Source organism: Heterodontus francisci, chromosome 5 (assembly GCF_036365525.1).
Source record: "Heterodontus francisci isolate sHetFra1 chromosome 5, sHetFra1.hap1, whole genome shotgun sequence".
In the NCBI taxonomy this organism is placed as follows: domain Eukaryota; kingdom Metazoa; phylum Chordata; class Chondrichthyes; order Heterodontiformes; family Heterodontidae; genus Heterodontus; species Heterodontus francisci.
In genome coordinates this window covers 5,612,091-5,633,982 of record NC_090375.1, presented here as the reverse complement: position 1 = coordinate 5,633,982, position 21,892 = coordinate 5,612,091, and the positions used below count along the sequence as shown (strand labels likewise).

At 50.6% G+C, this 21,892-nt stretch overlaps 1 protein-coding gene across 1 annotated transcript in view; it reads right to left on the bottom strand.

Moving 5' to 3' along the window:
• Nucleotides 1-21,892, bottom strand: part of fastk (Fas-activated serine/threonine kinase) — a 223,642-nt gene that overhangs the window by 135,401 nt on the left and 66,349 nt on the right. The window contains exons 3-4 of the mRNA XM_068031041.1: nucleotides 8,368-8,838; nucleotides 7,585-7,733 (exon numbers count right to left, since the gene is read on the bottom strand). Coding sequence (XP_067887142.1) covers nucleotides 7,585-7,733; nucleotides 8,368-8,838 — 620 coding nt within the window. The remainder of the gene's footprint in view (nucleotides 1-7,584; nucleotides 7,734-8,367; nucleotides 8,839-21,892) is intronic.

The window sequence follows — 21,892 nt, the reverse complement described above, 5'->3', positions numbered from 1 at the left end:
GACCACTCCATGGGATCACCCTCCCTATCTATTGACCACTCTATGGGATCACCCTCCCTATCTATTGACCACTCTATGGGATCACCCTCCCTATCTACTGACCACTCCATGGGATCACCCTCCCTATCTACTGACCACTCCATGGGATCACCCTCCCTATCTACTGACCCGTACATGGGATCACCCTCCCTATCTACTGACCACTATATGGGCTCACCCTCCCTATCTACTGACCACTCCATGGGATCACCCTCCCTATCTACTGATCTCTCCATGGGATCACCCTCCCTATCTACTGACCCGTACATGGGATCACCCTCCCTATCTACTGACCACTATATGGGCTCACCCTCCCTATCTACTGACCACTCCATGGGATCACCCTCCCTATCTACTGATCTCTCCATGGGATCACCATCCCTATCTACTGACACCTCCATGATAACACCCTCCATATCCACTGACCCCTCCAAGGGATCACCATCCCTATCTATTGACCACTCCATGGGAACACCCTCCCTATCTACTGACCACTCTATGGGATCACCCTCCCTATCTACTGACCACTCCATGGGATCACCCTCCCTATCTACTGACAACTCAATGCGATCACCCACCCTATCTACTGACCACTCTATGGGATCACCCTCCCTATCTACTGACCTTTCCATGCGATCACACTCCCTATCTACTGACCACTCTATGGGATCACCTTCCCTATCTACTGACCACTCCATGCGATCACCCTCCCTATCTACTGATCTCTCCATGGGATCACCCTCCCTATCGACAGATCCCTCCATGAGATCACCTTCCCTATCTACTCACCCCTCCATGGGATCACCCTCCCTATCTACAGATCCTTCCATGGGAACACCCCCACTATCTACTGACCCCTCCATGGGATCACCCTCCCTATCTACTGACCACTCCATGGGATCACCCTCCCTATCTACAGATCCCTCCATGAGATCACTCTCCCTATCGACTGACCTCCATGGGATCACCCTCCCTATCTACTGACCACTCCATGAGATCACCCTCCCTATCTACAGATCCCTCCATGAGATCACCCTCCCTATCTACTGACCCCTCAATGGGATCACCCTCCCTATCTACTGACCCCTCCATGGGATCACCCTCCCTATCTACTGCACTCCATGGGATCACCCTCGCTATCTACTGACTCCTCCATGGGATCACCTGATCTACAGATCCCTCCATGGGATCACCCTCCCTATCTACTGACCACTGTATGGGATCACACTCCCTATCTATTGACCATTCCATGGGATCACCCTCCCTATCTACTGACCACTCCATGCGATCACCCTCCCTATCTACTGATCTCTCCATGGGATCACCCTCCCTATCGACAGATCCCTCCATGAGATCACCTTCCCTATCTACTCACCCCTCCATGGGATCACCCTCCCTATCTACAGATCCCTCCATGAGATCACCCTCCCTCTCTACTGACCACTCCATGAGATCACCCTCCCTATCTACAGATCCCTCCATGAGATCACCCTCCCTATCTACTGACCCCTCCATGGGATCACCCTCCCTATCTACAGATCCCTCCATGAGATCACCCTCCCTTTCTGCTGACCACTCCATGGAATCACCCTCCCTATCTATTGACCACTCCATGGGATCACCCTCCCTATTTACAGATCCCTCCATGAGATCACCCTCCCTATCTACTGACCACTCTATCGGATCACGCTCCCTATCTACTGACCACTCCATGGGATCACCCTCGCTATCTACTGACTCCTCCATGGGATCACCTGATCTACAGATCCCTCCATGGGATCACCCTCCCTATCTACTGACCCCTCCATGAGATCACCCTCCCTATCTACTGACCTCTCCATGGGATCTCCCTCCCTATCTACTGACCTCTCTATGGGATCACCCTCCCTATCTGCTGACCACTCTATGGGATCACCCTCCCTATCTACTGACCCCTCCATGGGATCACCCTCCCTATCTGCTGACCACTCTTTGGGATCACCCTCCCTATCTACAGATCCCTCCATGAGATCATCCTCCCTATCTACAGATCCCTCCAGGTGACCACACTCCCTATCTACAGACCCCTCCATGGGATCACCCTCCCTATCCACTGACCTCTTGACCCCTCTGTGGAACCACCCTCCCTATCTACAGATCCCTCCATGAGATCACCCTCCCTATCTACAGATCCCTCCAGGTGACCACACTCCCTATCTGCTGAGCCCTCCATGGGATCACCATCCCGATCTACTGACCTCTCCATGGGATCACCCTTCCGATCTACTTACCTCTCCATGGGATCACCCTCCCTATCTAATGACCACTCTATGGGATCACCCTCCCTATCTACTGACCCCTCCATGGGATCGCCCTCCCTATCTACAGATCCCTCCATGAGATCACCCTCCCTATCTACTGACCCCTCCATGGGATCACCCTCCCTGTCTTCAGATCCCTCCATGAGATCACCCTCCCTATCTACTGACACCTCCATGGGATCACCCTCCCTATCTACTGAGCTCTCCATGGGATCACCCTCCCTATCTACAGATCCGTCCATGAGATCACCCTCCCTATCTACTGACCCGTCCATGATAACACCCTCCCTATCTACTGACCACTCCATGGGATCACCCTCCCTATCTACTGACCACTCCATGGGATCACGCTCCCTATCTAATGACCCCTCCATGAGATCAACCTCCCTATCTACTGAACTCTCCATGGGATCACCATCCCTATCTACTGACCCCTCCATGACATCAACCTCCCTATCTACTGAACTCTCCATGGGATCACCATCCCTATCTACTGACCCCTCCATGGGATCACCCTCCCTATCTAATGACCCCTCCATGACATCAACCTCCCTATCTACTGAACTCTCCATGGGATCACCATCCCTATCTACTGACCCCTCCATGACATCAACCTCCCTATCTACTGAACTCTCCATGGGATCACCATCCCTATCTACTGACCCCTCCATGACATCAACCTCCCTATCTACTGAACTCTCCATGGGATCACCATCCCTATCTACTGACCCCTCCATGGGATCACCCTCCCTATCTAATGACCCCTCCATGAGATCACCCTCCCTATCGATTGACCCCTCCATGGGATCACCCTCCCTATCGACTGACCCCTCCATGGGATCACCCTCCCTATCTACAGATCCCTCCATGAGATCACCCTCCCTATCTACAGATCCCTCCAGGTGACCACACTCCATATCTACAGAACCCTCCATGATAACACCCTCCATATCTACTGACCCCTCCATGGGATCACCCTCCCTATCGACTGACCACTCCATGGGATCACCCTCCCTATCTACTGACCACTCCATGGGATCACCCTCCCTATCTGCAGACCTTTTCTTTGGATCGTCCTCCCAGTCTGTTCAATAGTTCCTCCAGTTTATCTGTCCTGAGCCTCCTCCTATTTTTCCTCTACATGCTGTCCCTTGGTGACATCATACAAAAGCACAGCATCAATTTTCACATGTACATTGATGAGACGCAGCTCTGCCTCACCACCACCTCTCTCCACCCCTCCACTCCCTCTGACTTATCAGACTGCTTGACCAACATCCAGTACTGGATAAGCAGAAATGTTCTCCAATTAAATATTGGGAAGACTGAAGGAATTGTCTTCAGTATCTACTACAAACGCCATTTCCTAGCTACCGACACCATCCCTATCCCCGGCAACTGTCTCGAGGCTGAAGCACACTTTATTATTCTTTCATGGGATGTGAGCATCGCTGGTAAGGCCAGCATTTATTGCCCATCGATAATTGGCTTTGAGGAGGTGATGGTGAACAGCCTTCTTGAACCGCTGCAGTCCATGTGGTGCAGGTGCACCCCAGTGCTGTTAGGGAAGGAGTTCCAAGATTTTGATCCAGCGACAGTGAAGGAACGGCGATATAGTTCCAGGTCAGGATGGTGTGTGACTTAGAGGGGAACTTGCAAGTGGTGGTGTTCCCATGCATCTGCTGCCCTTGTGCTACAAGGTAGTAGAGGTCACGGGTGTGGAAGGTGCTATCGAAGGAGCCTTGGTGAGTTCCTGCAGTGCATCTTGCAGATGGTACACATTGCTGCCACTGTGTGTCAGTGGTGGAGGAAGTGAATGTTTCAAGTGGGCTGCTTTGTCCTGGATGGTATCGGGTTTCTTGAGTGTTTTTGGAGCTGCACTCAGGCAAGTGCAAAGTATTCCATTGCACTCCTGACCTGTGCCTTGTAGATGGCGGACAGACTTTGGGGAGTCAGGTGAGTTACTCGCTGCAGAATTCCCAGTCTCTGACCTGCTCTTGCAGCTACGGTATTTATATGGCTGGTCCAGTTAAGTTTCTGCTCAATGGTAAACCCCAGGATGTTGATGGTGAGAGATGCAGTGATGGCAATGCCATTGAATATCAAGGGGAAATGGTTAGATTCTCTTGTTTGAGATGGTCAATGCCTGCACTTGTGTGGCACAAATGTTACTTTCCATTTATCAGCCCAAGCCTGTTGTTCTGGTCTTGCTGCATACAGACACAGACTGCTTCTGTATCTGAGCAGTCTCGAAGTTTGCAACCTTGGTGTCAGATCTGACCACATATCCTCTCCATCACTAAGACTACCTATTTTCACCTCCGTAACATCACCTGACTCTGCCATGCCTCAGCTCATCTGCTGCTGAAATCCTCATCCTTGCCTTTGTTACCTCTAGACATGAATATTCCAATGCACTCCTGGCTGGTCTCCCACATTCTACCCTCTGTAAACTTGAGGTCATCCAAAACTCTGCTGCTGGTGTACTGGCTTGCACCAAGTCCCATTCTCCCATCATCCCTACTCTCACTGATCCACAATGGCTGCTGATTAAGCAACATCTTGATTTTAAAATTCTCATTCTTGTTTCCAAATCCCTCCATGACCTCACCCCTCCCTCTCCCTGTAATCTCCTCCAGCTCCACAACCCTCCAAGATCTCTACACTCCTCTAATTGTAGCCTTTATGCATCCCCAAATTTACAGAGATGGAAATAGGTAGTCTTAGTGATGGAGGACACTCTTCCTCAGAAGGCGGTGGAGCAGTCTTTTAATATTGTTAAGGCAGAGGTAGATAGATTCTTGATAAGCAAGGAGGTGAAAGGTTATCGGGGGGAGGCAGGAATGTGGAGTTGAGCTTACAAGCAGATCAGCCATGATCTTGCTGAATGGCGGAGCAGGCTCGAGGGGCCGAGCAGCCAACTCCTGCTCCTAGTTCGTATGTTCGGTCCATTATTGGCAGCCGTGCCTTCAGCTGCCTGGGCCCTAAGCTCTGGAATTCCCTCCCGACACCTCTCCACCTCCTTTAAGAAGCTTCTTAGAGTCATAGAGTTATGCAGCACAGCAACAGGCCCTTCGGTCCATCGTGTCTGTGCCGGCCATCAAGCACCTAACTATTCTAATCCCATTTTCCAGCACTTGGCCCGTAGCCTTCTATGCCGTGGCGTTTCATGTGCTCATCTAAATACTTGTTAAATGTTGTGAGGGTTCCTGCCTCTACCACCTCTTCAGGCAGTGTGTTCCAGATTCCAACCAGCCTCTGGGTGAAAACATTTTTCCTCAAATCCCCTCTAAACCTCCTGCCCCTTACCTTAAATCTATGCCCCCTGGTTACTGATCCCTCTGTTGAGGGAAAAAGTTTCTTCCTATCTAACCTATCAATGCCCCTCATAATTTTATATACCTCAATCATTCCCCCCTCAGCCTTCTCTGCTCTAAGGAAAACAACCCTAGCCTTTTCACTCTCTCTTCATAGCTGAAATGCTCCAGCCCAGGCAACATCCTGGTGAAACTCCTCTGCACCCTCTCCAGTGCAATCACATCCTTCCTATAGTGTGGTGACCAGAACTGTACACAGTACTCCAGCTGTGGCCTAACTAGCGTTTTATACAGTTCCATCATAACCTCCCTGCTCTTATATTCTATGCCTCGGCTAATAAAGGCAAGTATTCCATATACCTTCCTAACAACCTTATCTACCTATGCTGCTGCCTTCAGTGATCTATGGACAAGTACACCAAGATCCCTCTGACCCTCTGGACTTCCTAGGGTCCTACCATCCATTGTATATTCCCTTGCCTTGTTAGTCCTCCCAAAATGCATCACCTCACACTTCTCAGGATTAAATTCCATTTGCCACTGCTCTGCCCATCTTACCAGCCCATCTATATCATCCTGTAATCTAAGGCTTTCCTCCTCACTATTTGCAACACCACCCATTTTCATGTCATCTGCGATCTTACTGATCATACCTCCTATAGAACAAAGAACAAAGATAATTACAGCACAGGAACAGGCCCTTCGGCCCTCCAAGTCTGCGCCGTTCCAGATCCTCTATCTAAACCTGTCGCCTATTTTCTAAGGGTCTGTATCTCTTTGCTTCCTGCCCATTCATGTATCTGTCCAGATACATCTTAAAAGACGCTATCGTGCCCGCGTCTACCACCTCCGCTGGCAACGCGTTCCAGGCACCCACCACCCTCTGCTTAAAGAATTTTCCAAGCATATCCCCCCTAAACCTTTCCCCTCTCACTTTGAACTCGTGACCCCTAGTAATTGAATCCCCCACTGTGGCAAAAAGCTTCTTGCTATCCACCCTGACTATACCTCTCATGATTTTGTACACCTCAATCATGTCTCCCCTCAACCTCCGTCTTTCTAATGAAAATAATCCTAATCTACTCAACCTCTCTTCATAGCTAGCGCCCTCCATACCAGGCAACATCCTGGTGAACCTCCTCTGCACCCTCTCCAAAGCATCCACATCCTTTTGGTAATGTGGCGACCAGAACTGCACGCAGTATTCCAAATGTGGCCGAACCAAAGTCCTACACAACTGTAACATGACCTGCCAACTCTTGCACTCAATACCCCGTCCGATGAAGGAAAGCATGCCGTATGCCTTCTTGACCACTCTGTTGACCTGCGTTGCCACTTTCAGGGAACAATGGACCTGAACACCCAAATCTCTCTGGACATCAATTTTCCCCAGGACTTTTCCATATTCATGTCTAAATCATTAATGTACACTACAAACAGCAAAGGTCCCAGCACCGATCCCTGTGGTACACCACTGGCCACAGGCTTCCACTCGCAAAAACAACCCTCGACCAGCACCCTCTGCCTCCTGCCACTAAGCCAATTTTGGATCCAATTTGCCAAATTGCCCTGGATTCCATGGGCTCTTACCTTCTTAACCAATCTCCCATATGGGACCTTATCAAAAGCCTTACTGAAGTCCATGTAGACTAGATCTACTGCTTTACCCTCATCTACCTGCTTCTTAAAACCTACCTCTTTGACCAAGCTTTTGGCCACCTGTCTCTGATATCGCCTTATGTGGCTTGGTGTCAAACTTTGCTTTAGAATGCTCCTGTGAAGTGCTTTGGGTCATTTTATTACGTTAAAGGTACTAAATAAATAAAAATTGTTTTTGTTTCCCCTCAATCGGAACTGATCCCAACTTTCCAAACTCTAAAATACCAGAGGGCATTTTCAATTATGTTAAAGGAGCGGTAAGTAATTACCTTACTGTCCAGGTATTCACCCTTTTTGATGAGGAACTCTGCGATCGTGTCCAGAAGTTTGGTCTCACGCAGTCGATGACGCGCGATATATTTTGCAATGAGTGCCATGGTGTAGGGCGTGATGCTGTCCACTTTCTTCTGGAGTTCCTCTGAAGTGGAAAGAAATATCCTCGCATCAGAGGCTGGAATCCTGAGCTCAGTGCCCTGGGGGTCTCACACAGCGGCTTCAGCGGCCTTGGGATAGGCAGTGGGAAAATCAGCCTTCCACTCTTGATCTCATGCAGCAACCTCTGCTGAGAAGGTCACGAGCATTTAGGTCAGGTGAGGACATACCCAGGCTCAGAAACAATGCCCTTCAGAGTAGAATAGCCTTCTGACACACTCTGTCCAGGGTCATACACGAGGCAAGGTAGCAGAGGGTAATCAGTAATAATAGAACTGAAGCCCTGACCCAGTCAGTGCCTTCCAAAGAGGAGGCAGAATGGCCTGGTAAAATGGAAGTGGCTGATTCATCACCGATGTTCAAGTGAAAGAGTAATATCAGGTTGGAAGGAGGGCTGTGAGTAAGTAATTATTTGCACAAACAGTGATGAAAACCTGGAGTGGTCACTGGGTAGGGGACTCACTCTACAGAACCATTCAAGAGGCAGTTAGATGCTGTCATGCAAGATCATGGGTCATGAATCAAAGATCAACAAGATGGGCCTCAGCGCTGGTTTAAGTGCTATGTGTATTTTTACCAGTTATGGTATACTGATGGGTTAATGTTTTGCAGCACCCTACCTGCCAAGCTGATGATGAATTTTTCCTGCCTGTTCTCATAGAAAAGTTGAGAGCTGAAGATCAGCTCCAGTGACTTGTTACTGGCTTCCCGGGAACATATGGCCAGCATCTCATCTAGCAGGGTCATCTCATGATCCCTCACGTTGGTGACGTGCCCCAGCGTATGCTTCACTAGTCGCAAGATCTTACGGTTGTTGAGAAGCTGATCGCTGCTGTAACCGTCAGACTGCAGCGCCTGGGCCTTCAGTTTGTAGTAGGAGAGCAAGAGGAAGAGCGTCTGAGGGTGACGCTCCTTCTCGATGTTCTTCTCCAAGCCGGTGAGACAGTTTTCAACTAGTGGGTGCTCGGTGGATGGATGTAGCTTCATGACACTGCTGAAAACCATGGAGATATCCTTCTGATTAAACTGTGAGAGGCGGATTCGCGATTCATCCTCCAGGACCTGAACAATCTTCGAATCACTAGGAAGACCTGCCAGAGCAAACAGAAGAGAAACTGACTGACATAGAACAATGAGCCAACACACGTTATTCGCTGACTGCATGAAGGCTTTAAAGTGACATTCCACAGTTCATTTCACAGCTCGCTCCATGAATTGGATCCAAAACCAGTACTGCACAAGTCCCAGAACTGTATTAGAAACATATCGATGTTTCAGTTTGATGACCTTTGATCACAAGGGATCAGGTTTTAAACAAGTAAAGAGGCAGAGAAAGGATGGAGGGAGTAGAGGAAAGAACAACAGGGGAGGTCTGTGTTGGAGTGGAAGGGAAAAGAGATTAAATAACAAAAGGGATGATGGTGGAAAGCAAAAGGGGACGATAATGGAACAAGAGAAGAAACAACATCTGGATCTAGAGGAGGAGTAAATGGGAAAAGCAGAAAACTCACCAACAGCTTCACACTGGATGTGGTGGAAAATGCAGAGTATGATCTGTTGAATGTGAAGGCTAGTGGGGTACCTGAACGTGACTATATACTGCTGGATGCCTCCTACTGAGTCAGTGATATCGAGGTGGGTAACCTTTACATCAATAACTGGGACTATCCTCTCATTAACAATCTGGACCACGGTGCTGGGTTTAAAGCACAATGTCCGATTGGTCACAGGACACCAGGTGTCATTGTGAACCCCATACTGGTCCACCCCTGTGGTAACACAGTAGGTACCATTACCGGAATATGCTACCTCAGGTGACACGCGGCCGGCGGCCAACACCTCCATCGTGCAAATCATCGGCTCTGCCATTTCTGATCTGAGCCCACACACCGTTCGGTTAAACATGTTCAGATGCATACGGCATGCTTGCCTTCATCGGTCGGGGCATTGAGTATAAAAATTGGCAAGTCATGCTGCAGCTGTACAGAACTTTAGTTAGGCCACACTTAGAATATTGCATGCAATTCTGGTCGCCACACTACCAGAAGGACGTGGAGGCTTTGGAGAGGGTACAGAAGAGGTTTACCAGGATGTTGCCTGGTCTGGAGGGCATTAGCTATGAGGAGAGGTTGGATAAACTCGGATTGTTTTCACTGGAACGATGGAGGTGGAAGGGTGACATTATAGAGGTTTACAAAGTTATGAGCGGCATGGACAGAGTGGATAGTCAGAAGCTTTTTCCCAGGGTGGAAGAATCAGTTACTAGGGGACATAGGTTTAAGGTGAGAGGGGCAAAGTTTAGAGGGGATGTGCGAGGCAAGATTTTTACACAGAGGGTGGTGAGTGCCTGGAACTTGCTGCCGGGGGAGGTGGTGGAAGCAGATACAATAGCGACGTTTAAGAGGCATCTTGACAAATACATGAATAGGATTGGAATAGAGGGATACGGTCCCCGGAGGTGCAGAAGGTTTTAGTTTAGACAGGCATCAAGATCGGCGCAGGCTTGGAAGGCCGAATGGCCTGTTCCTGTGCTGTACTGTTCTTTATTCTTTATTTATTCATGGCTTACTATTGCCTCCAAATAAGATTGCTATGAGTTCTAGAGACATGCGCCCATAATCCAGGCCGACACTTCAGCGCAGTGCATGGAGCACTGCACTGTCAGAGTGTCAGTACTGAGGGAGTGCTGCACTGTCAGAGGGTCAGTACTGAGGGAGCACTGCACTGTCAGAGGGTCAGTACTGAGAGAGTACTGCACTGTCAGAGGGTCAGTACTAAAGGAGCGCTGCACTGTTGGAGGACCAGTACTGAGGGAGTGCTGCACTGTCTGAGGGTCAGTACTGAGGGAGCACTGCACTGTCAGTGTCAGTACTGAGGGAGCGCTGCACTGTCAGAGGGTCAGTACTAAAGGAGCGCTGCACTGTTGGAGGACCAGTACTGAGGGAGTGCTGCACTGCCAGAGGGTCAGTACTGAGGGAGCACTGAACTGTCGGAGGACCAGCACTGAGGGAGCACTGCACTGTCGGAGGACCAGCACTGAGGGAGTGCTGCACTGTCAGAGGGTCAGTACTGAGGGAGCGCTGCACTGTCGGAGGGTCAGTACTAAAGGAGCACTGCACTGTTGGAGGACCAGTACTGAGGGAGCGCTGCACTGTCGGAGGGTCAGTACTGAGGGAGTGCTGCACTGTCAGAGGGTCAGCACTGAGGGAGCGCTGCACTGTCGGAGGGTCAGTACTGAGGGAGTGCTGCACTGTCAGAGGGTCAGTACTGAGGGAGTGCTGCACTGTCAGAGGGTCAGTACTGAGAGAGTACTGCACTGTCAGAGGGTCAGTACTAAAGGAGCGCTGCACTGTTGGAGGACCAGTACTGAGGGAGTGCTGCACTGTCAGAGGGTCAGTACTGAGGGAGCACTGCACTGTCAGTGTCAGTACTGAGGGAGCGCTGCACTGTCAGAGGGTCAGTACTGAGGGAGCACTGCACTGTCAGAGGGTCAGTACTAAAGGAGCGCTGCACTGTTGGAGGACCAGTACTGAGGGAGTGCTGCACTGTCGGAGGGTCAGTACTGAGGGAGTGCTGCACTGCCAGAGGGTCAGTACTGAGGGAGCACTGAACTGTCGGAGGACCAGCACTGAGGGAGCACTGCACTGTCGGAGGACCAGCACTGAGGGAGCGCTGCACTGTCAGAGGGTCAGTACTGAGGGAGTGCTGCACTGTCAGAGGGTCAGTACTGAGGGAGCGCTGCACTGTCGGAGGGTCAGTACTGAGGGAGTGCTGCACTGTCCGGGGGTCAGTACTGAGGGAGTGCTGCACTGTCGAAGGGTCAGTACTGAAGGAGTGCTGCACTGTCAGAGGGTCAGTACTGAGCGAGTGCTGCACTGTCAGAGGGTCAGTACTGAGGGAGCACTGCACTGTCGGAGGGTCAGTACTGAGGGAGTGCTGCACTGTCCGAGGGTCAGTACTGAGGGAGCGCTGCACTGCCGGAGGGTCAGTACTGAGGGAGCACTGCACTGTCGGAGGGTCAGTACTGAGGGAGTGCTGCACTGTCGGAGGACCAGCACTGAGGGAGCGCTGCACTGTCGGAGGGTCAGTACTGAGGAAGCGCTGCACTGTCGGAGGGTCAGTACTGAGGGAGTGCTGCACTGTCGGAGGGTCAGTACTGAGAGAGTGCTGCACTGTTGGAGGGTCAGTACTGAGGAAGCACTGCACTGTCAAGAGTATCAGGACTGAGGGAGAGCTTCACTGTCAAGAGTGTCAGTGCTGAGGGAGAGCTGCACTGTCAGAGTGTCCGTACTGAGAGACCACTGCTCTGTTGGAGGGTCAGGACTGAGGGAGTGCTGCATTGCTGAAGGGCCATAAGAATATAAGAAATAGGAGCAGGAGTAAGCCATTATGTCTCTCAAGCCTGCTCCGCTATTCAATAAGATCATGGCTGATCTGTCCCAGGCCTCAACTCCTCCTTCGGGCCTGCTCTGCCTAACCCTCGACTCCCCGTGATTTCAAAAATCTATCTGCCTGCTCCTTAAATACATTTAGTGACCTAACCTCCACAACTCTCTGAGGTAGAGAATTCCAGAGATTCACCACCCTCTGAGAGAAGAAATTCCTTCGCATCTCAGTTTTAAATATGTGCCCCCTTATTCTGTAACTATGTCCCCTAGTTCGAGATTCCCCCACTAGTGGAAACATATTCTCGACATCTACCCTGTCAAGCCCTCTTAGAATCTTATATGATTCAATAAGATCACCTCTCATTCTTCTAAACTCCAATGAATAAAGGCCTAACCTGATTAGCCGTTCTTGATAAGACAACCCCTTCATCCCAGGAATCAGCCTAGTGAACCTTTTCTGAACTGCCTCCAATGCCAGTATATCCTTCCTTAAATACGGGAACCAAAACTGTACACAGTACTCCAGGTGTGGCCTCACCAACACCCTGTACAGTTGTAACAAGACTTCCCTATTTTTAAACTCTAACCCCCTCGCAATAAATACCAAAATTCCATTTGCCTTCCTAATTACTTGCCGCACCTGCATGCTAACTTTTTGTGTTTCATGTACAAGAACACCCAGATCCCTCTGTACTGCTCTATTTTGTAGTCTTTCTCCATCTAAATAATAATTTGCCTTTTTATTCTTCCTACCAAAGTGAATGACCTCACACTTTCCCACATTGACCACCATCTGCCAAGTTTTTGCCCACTCACTTAACCTATCTATATCCCTTTGCAGATTCTTTGTGTCCTCATCACAGGCGCAGTGGTTAGCACCGCAGCCTCACAGCTCCAGCGACCCGGGTTCAATTCTGGGTACTGCCTGTGTGGAGTTTGCAAGTTCTCCCTGTGTCTGCGTGGGTTTCCTCCGGGTGCTCCGGTTTCCTCCCACATGCCAAAAGACTTGCAGGTTGATAGGTAAATTGGCGATTATAAATTGCCCCTAGTATAGGTAGGTGGTAGGGAAATATAGGGACAGGTGGGTATGTGGTAGGAATATGGAATTAGTGTAGGATTAGTATAAATGGGTGGTTGATGGTCGGCACAGACTCGGTGGGCCGAAGGGCCTGTTTCAGTGCTGTATTTCTAACTAACTAACTAACATGCCTTCCCAACTATTTTTGTATCGTCAGCAAATTTGCATACACTACACTCTGTCCCTTCCTCCATGTCATTAATTTAGATAGTAAATAGTTGAGGCCCGAGGACCGATCCTTGTGGCACTCCACTAGTTACGGCTTTCCAACCTGAAAAAGATCCATTAATCCCGACTCTCTGCCTTCTGTGTGTTAGCCAATCCTCAATCCGTGCCAACACATTACCCCTAATACCCTGAGCTCTTATTTTATGCAATAACCTTTTATGTGGCACCTTATCAAACGCCTTCTGAAAATCCAAATACACGCCATCTACCGGTTCCCCTTTATCCACTCTACTTGTTATATTCTCAAAGAACTCGAACAAATTTGTCAAACATGATTTCCCTTTTGTAAAACCATGTTGACTCTGTTTGATTGCATTATGTTTTTCTGAATGAACTGCTATTCCTTCCTTAATAATGGACTCTAGCATTTTCCCAATGACTGATGTTAAGCTAACTGGTCTTTAGTTTCCTGCTTTCTGTCTCCCTCCTTTCTTGAATAGGAGTGTCACATTAGCAGTTTTCCAATCCGCTGGTACCCTACCGGAATCCAGTGAGTTTTGATATATTATGACCAATGACCACTATCTCTGCAGCCACTTCTTTTAAAACCATTAGATGCAGGCCATCAGGTCCTGGCGACTTGTCTGCCTTTCGTCCAATCAGTTTGTCCAGCACCTTTTCCCTCATGATGGAGATTGTTACAAGTTCATCCCTCCCATTTACACCTTGCTCATCTATTATTGTTGGGATAATAAAAGCAAAATACTGCGGATGCTGGAAATCTGAAACAAAAACAAGAAATGCTGGATTCACTCAGCAGGTCTGGCAGCATCTGTGGAAAGAGAAGCAGAGTTAACGTTTCGGGTCAGTGACCCTTCTTCGGAACCCTTCCGAAGAAGGGTCACTGACCCGAAACGTTAACTCTGCTTCTCTTTCCACAGATGCTGCCAGACCTGCTGAGTGAATCCAGCATTTCTTGTTGTTGTTATTATTGTTGGGATGTTTATAGTGTCCTCCACCGTGAAGACCGATGCAAAATACTGGTTTAAATTATCTGCCATTTCCCTGTTCCCTGTTATTAATTCCCCAGTCTCATCCTCTCAGGGTCCCACACTTACCTTAGCTACTTTTTATATACCTGTAGAAGCTCTTACTGTTTGTTTTTATATTTCTTGCCAATTTACTCTCAATCAATTTTCTCCCTCTTTATTAGCTTTTTAGTCATCCACCGCTGGTTTCTAAAAATTTCCCAGTCCTCTGGCCTACCACCTGTTTTCGCCGTATTGTACGCCTTTGCTTTTGATTTGAAACTCTCCTCAACTTCCTTTGTTATGCACAGGTGATTCATCGTTCTCATCGAGTCCTTCCTTCTGACCGGAATAAGTGTTTGCTGAGTGTTATGAAATATTTGCTTACAGGTCTGCCACTGCTCCTCTACTGACTTTCCCTGTATTCTATTTTCCCAGCCCTGTGGGAGCGCAGGACTGTCGGAGGGCATGCTGCATTGTCAGAATGTCAGTACTGAGGGTGTGCTGCACAGTCAGAGGGTCAGTACTAAGGGAGCACCGCAGTGTCGAAGGGTCAGTACTGAGGGAGCGCCGCACTGTCGAAGGGTCAGTACTGAGGGAGCGCCACACTGTCAGAGGGTCAGTACTGAGAGAGTGCCGCACTGTCGGAGGGTCAGTACTGAGGGAGCGCCGCACTGTCGAAGGGTCAGTACTGAGGGAGCGCTGCACTGTCGAAGGGTCAGTACTGAGGGAGCGCCACACTGTCAGAGGGTCAGTACTGAGAGAGTGCCGCACTGTCGGAGGGTCAGTACTGAGGGAGCGCCGCACTGTCGAAGGGTCAGTACTGAGGGAGCGCTGCACTGTCGAAGGGTCAGTACTGAGGGAGCGCCACACTGTCAGAGGGTCAGTACTGAGAGAGTGCCGCACTGTCGGAGGGTCAGTACTGAGAGAGTGCCGCACTGTCGGAGGGTCAGTACTGAGGGAGCGCCGCACTGTCGAAGGGTCAGTACTGAGAGAGTGCCGCACTGTCGGAGGGTCAGTACTGAGAGAGTGCCGCACTGTCGGAGGGTCAGTACTGAGGGAGCACCGCAGTGTCGAAGGGTCAGTACTGAGGGAGCGCCGCACTGTCGAAGGGTCAGTACTGAGGGAGCGCCACACTGTCAGAGGGTCAGTACTGAGAGAGTGCCGCACTGTCGGAGGGTCAGTACTGAGGGAGCGCCGCACTGTCGAAGGGTCAGTACTGAGGGAGCGCTGCACTGTCGAAGGGTCAGTACTGAGGGAGCGCCACACTGTCAGAGGGTCAGTACTGAGAGAGTGCCGCACTGTCGGAGGGTCAGTACTGAGGGAGCGCCGCACTGTCGAAGGGTCAGTACTGAGGGAGCGCTGCACTGTCGAAGGGTCAGTACTGAGGGAGCGCCACACTGTCAGAGGGTCAGTACTGAGAGAGTGCCGCACTGTCGGAGGGTCAGTACTGAGAGAGTGCCGCACTGTCGGAGGGTCAGTACTGAGGGAGCGCCGCACTGTCGAAGGGTCAGTACTGAGAGAGTGCCGCACTGTCGGAGGGTCAGTACTGAGAGAGTGCCGCACTGTCGGAGGGTCAGTACTGAGGGAGCGCCGCACTGTCGAAGGGTCAGTACTGAGGGAGCGCCACACTGTCAGAGGGTCAGTACTGAGAGAGTGCCGCACTGTCAGAGGGTCAGTACTGAGGGAGCGCTGCACTGTCGGAGGGTCAGTACTGAGGGAGTGCTGCACTGTCCGGGGGTCAGTACTGAGGGAGTGCTGCACTGTCGAAGGGTCAGTACTGAAGGAGTGCTGCACTGTCAGAGGGTCAGTACTGAGCGAGTGCTGCACTGTCAGAGGGTCAGTACTGAGGGAGCACTGCACTGTCGGAGGGTCAGTACTGAGGGAGTGCTGCACTGTCCGAGGGTCAGTACTGAGGGAGCGCTGCACTGCCGGAGGGTCAGTACTGAGGGAGCACTGCACTGTCGGAGGGTCAGTACTGAGGGAGTGCTGCACTGTCGGAGGACCAGCACTGAGGGAGCGCTGCACTGTCGGAGGGTCAGTACTGAGGAAGCGCTGCACTGTCGGAGGGTCAGTACTGAGGGAGTGCTGCACTGTCGGAGGGTCAGTACTGAGAGAGTGCTGCACTGTTGGAGGGTCAGTACTGAGGAAGCACTGCACTGTCAAGAGTATCAGGACTGAGGGAGAGCTTCACTGTCAAGAGTGTCAGTGCTGAGGGAGAGCTGCACTGTCAGAGTGTCCGTACTGAGAGACCACTGCACTGTTGGAGGGTCAGGACTGAGGGAGTGCTGCATTGCTGAAGGGCCATAAGAATATAAGAAATAGGAGCAGGAGTAAGCCATTATGTCTCTCAAGCCTGCTCCGCTATTCAATAAGATCATGGCTGATCTGTCCCAGGCCTCAACTCCTCCTTCGGGCCTGCTCTGCCTAACCCTCGACTCCCCGTGATTTCAAAAATCTATCTGCCTGCTCCTTAAATACATTTAGTGACCTAACCTCCACAACTCTCTGAGGTAGAGAATTCCAGAGATTCACCACCCTCTGAGAGAAGAAATTCCTTCGCATCTCAGTTTTAAATATGTGCCCCCTTATTCTGTAACTATGTCCCCTAGTTCGAGATTCCCCCACTAGTGGAAACATATTCTCGACATCTACCCTGTCAAGCCCTCTTAGAATCTTATATGATTCAATAAGATCACCTCTCATTCTTCTAAACTCCAATGAATAAAGGCCTAACCTGATTAGCCGTTCTTGATAAGACAACCCCTTCATCCCAGGAATCAGCCTAGTGAACCTTTTCTGAACTGCCTCCAATGCCAGTATATCCTTCCTTAAATACGGGAACCAAAACTGTACACAGTACTCCAGGTGTGGCCTCACCAACACCCTGTACAGTTGTAACAAGACTTCCCTATTTTTAAACTCTAACCCCCTCGCAATAAATACCAAAATTCCATTTGCCTTCCTAATTACTTGCCGCACCTGCATGCTAACTTTTTGTGTTTCATGTACAAGAACACCCAGATCCCTCTGTACTGCTCTATTTTGTAGTCTTTCTCCATCTAAATAATAATTTGCCTTTTTATTCTTCCTACCAAAGTGAATGACCTCACACTTTCCCACATTGACCACCATCTGCCAAGTTTTTGCCCACTCACTTAACCTATCTATATCCCTTTGCAGATTCTTTGTGTCCTCATCACAGGCGCAGTGGTTAGCACCGCAGCCTCACAGCTCCAGCGACCCGGGTTCAATTCTGGGTACTGCCTGTGTGGAGTTTGCAAGTTCTCCCTGTGTCTGCGTGGGTTTCCTCCGGGTGCTCCGGTTTCCTCCCACATGCCAAAAGACTTGCAGGTTGATAGGTAAATTGGCGATTATAAATTGCCCCTAGTATAGGTAGGTGGTAGGGAAATATAGGGACAGGTGGGTATGTGGTAGGAATATGGAATTAGTGTAGGATTAGTATAAATGGGTGGTTGATGGTCGGCACAGACTCGGTGGGCCGAAGGGCCTGTTTCAGTGCTGTATTTCTAACTAACTAACTAACATGCCTTCCCAACTATTTTTGTATCGTCAGCAAATTTGCATACACTACACTCTGTCCCTTCCTCCATGTCATTAATTTAGATAGTAAATAGTTGAGGCCCGAGGACCGATCCTTGTGGCACTCCACTAGTTACGGCTTTCCAACCTGAAAAAGATCCATTAATCCCGACTCTCTGCCTTCTGTGTGTTAGCCAATCCTCAATCCGTGCCAACACATTACCCCTAATACCCTGAGCTCTTATTTTATGCAATAACCTTTTATGTGGCACCTTATCAAACGCCTTCTGAAAATCCAAATACACGCCATCTACCGGTTCCCCTTTATCCACTCTACTTGTTATATTCTCAAAGAACTCGAACAAATTTGTCAAACATGATTTCCCTTTTGTAAAACCATGTTGACTCTGTTTGATTGCATTATGTTTTTCTGAATGAACTGCTATTCCTTCCTTAATAATGGACTCTAGCATTTTCCCAATGACTGATGTTAAGCTAACTGGTCTTTAGTTTCCTGCTTTCTGTCTCCCTCCTTTCTTGAATAGGAGTGTCACATTAGCAGTTTTCCAATCCGCTGGTACCCTACCGGAATCCAGTGAGTTTTGATATATTATGACCAATGACCACTATCTCTGCAGCCACTTCTTTTAAAACCATTAGATGCAGGCCATCAGGTCCTGGCGACTTGTCTGCCTTTCGTCCAATCAGTTTGTCCAGCACCTTTTCCCTCATGATGGAGATTGTTACAAGTTCATCCCTCCCATTTACACCTTGCTCATCTATTATTGTTGGGATAATAAAAGCAAAATACTGCGGATGCTGGAAATCTGAAACAAAAACAAGAAATGCTGGATTCACTCAGCAGGTCTGGCAGCATCTGTGGAAAGAGAAGCAGAGTTAACGTTTCGGGTCAGTGACCCTTCTTCGGAACCCTTCCGAAGAAGGGTCACTGACCCGAAACGTTAACTCTGCTTCTCTTTCCACAGATGCTGCCAGACCTGCTGAGTGAATCCAGCATTTCTTGTTGTTGTTATTATTGTTGGGATGTTTATAGTGTCCTCCACCGTGAAGACCGATGCAAAATACTGGTTTAAATTATCTGCCATTTCCCTGTTCCCTGTTATTAATTCCCCAGTCTCATCCTCTCAGGGTCCCACACTTACCTTAGCTACTTTTTATATACCTGTAGAAGCTCTTACTGTTTGTTTTTATATTTCTTGCCAATTTACTCTCAATCAATTTTCTCCCTCTTTATTAGCTTTTTAGTCATCCACCGCTGGTTTCTAAAAATTTCCCAGTCCTCTGGCCTACCACCTGTTTTCGCCGTATTGTACGCCTTTGCTTTTGATTTGAAACTCTCCTCAACTTCCTTTGTTATGCACAGGTGATTCATCGTTCTCATCGAGTCCTTCCTTCTGACCGGAATAAGTGTTTGCTGAGTGTTATGAAATATTTGCTTACAGGTCTGCCACTGCTCCTCTACTGACTTTCCCTGTATTCTATTTTCCCAGCCCTGTGGGAGCGCAGGACTGTCGGAGGGCATGCTGCATTGTCAGAATGTCAGTACTGAGGGTGTGCTGCACAGTCAGAGGGTCAGTACTAAGGGAGCGCTGCACTGTCGAAGGGTCAGTACTGAGGGAGCACCGCAGTGTCGAAGGGTCAGTACTGAGGGAGCGCCGCACTGTCGAAGGGTCAGTACTGAGGGAGCGCCACACTGTCAGAGGGTCAGTACTGAGAGAGTGCCGCACTGTCGGAGGGTCAGTACTGAGGGAGCGCCGCACTGTCGAAGGGTCAGTACTGAGGGAGCGCTGCACTGTCGAAGGGTCAGTACTGAGGGAGCGCCACACTGTCAGAGGGTCAGTACTGAGAGAGTGCCGCACTGTCGGAGGGTCAGTACTGAGGGAGCGCCGCACTGTCGAAGGGTCAGTACTGAGGGAGCGCTGCACTGTCGAAGGGTCAGTACTGAGGGAGCGCCACACTGTCAGAGGGTCAGTACTGAGAGAGTGCCGCACTGTCGGAGGGTCAGTACTGAGAGAGTGCCGCACTGTCGGAGGGTCAGTACTGAGGGAGCGCCGCACTGTCGAAGGGTCAGTACTGAGAGAGTGCCGCACTGTCGGAGGGTCAGTACTGAGAGAGTGCCGCACTGTCGGAGGGTCAGTACTGAGGGAGCGCCGCACTGTCGAAGGGTCAGTACTGAGGGAGCGCCACACTGTCAGAGGGTCAGTACTGAGAGAGTGCCGCACTGTCAGAGGGTCAGTACTGAGAGAGTGCCGCACTGTCGGAGGGTCAGTACTGAGGGAGCGCTGCACTGTCGAAGGGTCAGTACTGAGGGAGCGCCGCACTGTCAGAGGGTCAGTACTGAGAGAGCGCTGCAGTGTCGAAGGGTCAGTACTGAGGGAGCGCCGCACTGTCGAAGGGTCAGTACTGAGGGAGCGCCGCACTGTCGAAGGGTCAGTACTGAGGGAGCGCCGCACTGTCAGAGGGTCAGTACTGAGAGAGTGCCGCACTGTCGGAGGGTCAGTACTGAGGGAGCGCCGCACTGTTGAAGGGTCAGTACTGAGGGAGCGCTGCAGTGTCGAAGGGTCAGTACTGAGGGAGCGCCACAGTGTCGAAGGGTCAGTACTGAGGGAGCGCCGCACTGTCGAAGGGTCAGTACTTAGGGAGTGCCGCACTGTCGAAGGGTCAGTACTGAGGGAGCGCCGCACTGTCGAAGGGTCAGTACTGAGGGAGCGCCGCACTGTCGAAGGGTCAGTACTGAGGGAGCGCTGCAGTGTCGAAGGGTCAGTACTGAGGGAGCGCCACAGTGTCGAAGGGTCAGTACTGAGGGAGCGCCGCACTGTCGAAGGGTCAGTACTTAGGGAGTGCCGCACTGTCGAAGGGTCAGTACTGAGGGAGCGCCGCACTGTCGAAGGGTCAGTACTTAGGGAGTGCCGCTCTGTCGAAGGGTCAGTACTTAGGGAGTGCCGCACTGTCGAAGGGTCAGTACTGAGGGAGCGCCGCACTGTCGAAGGGTCAGTACTGAGGGAGCGCTGCACTGTCGAAGGGTCAGTACTGAGGGAGCGCTGCAGTGTCGAAGGGTCAGTACTTAGGGAGTGCCGCACTGTCGAAGGGTCAGTACTGAGGGAGCGCTGCACTGTCGAAGGGTCAGTACTGAGGGAGCGCTGCAGTGTCGAAGGGTCAGTACTGAGGGAGCGCTGCACTGTCGAAGGGTCAGTACTGAGGGAGCGCTGCAGTGTCGAAGGGTCAGTACTGAGGGAGCGCTGCAGTGTCGAAGGGTCAGTACTGAGGGAGCGCTGCACTGTCGAAGGGTCAGTACTGAGGGAGCGCCGCACTGTCGAAGGGTCAGTACTGAGGGAGCGCTGCACTGTCGAAGGGTCAGTACTGAGGGAGCGCCGCACTGTCGAAGGGTCAGTACTGAGGGAGTGCTGCACTGTCGAAGGGTCAGTACTGAGGGAGTGCTGCAGTGTCGAAGGGTCAGTACTGAGGGAGCGCTGCAGTGTCGAAGGGTCAGTACTGAGGGAGCGCCGCACTGTCGAAGGGTCAGTACTGAGGGAGCGCTGCACTGTCGAAGGGTCAGTACTTAGGGAGTGCCGCACTGTCGAAGGGTCAGTACTGAGGGAGCGCCGCACTGTCGAAGGGTCAGTACTGAGGGAGCGCTGCAGTGTCGAAGGGTCAGTACTGAGGGAGCGCTGCACTGTCGAAGGGTCAGTACTGAGGGAGCGCTGCAGTGTCGAAGGGTCAGTACTGAGGGAGCGCTGCACTGTCGAAGGGTCAGTACTGAGGGAGCGCTGCACTGTCGAAGGGTCAGTACTGAGGGAGCGCCGCACTGTCGAAGGGTCAGTACTGAGGGAGTGCTGCACTGTCGAAGGGTCAGTACTGAGGGAGTGCTGTGCTGACAAGCTTGTTATGTGGCACACTATTAAATGTCTTTTGGAAGTCC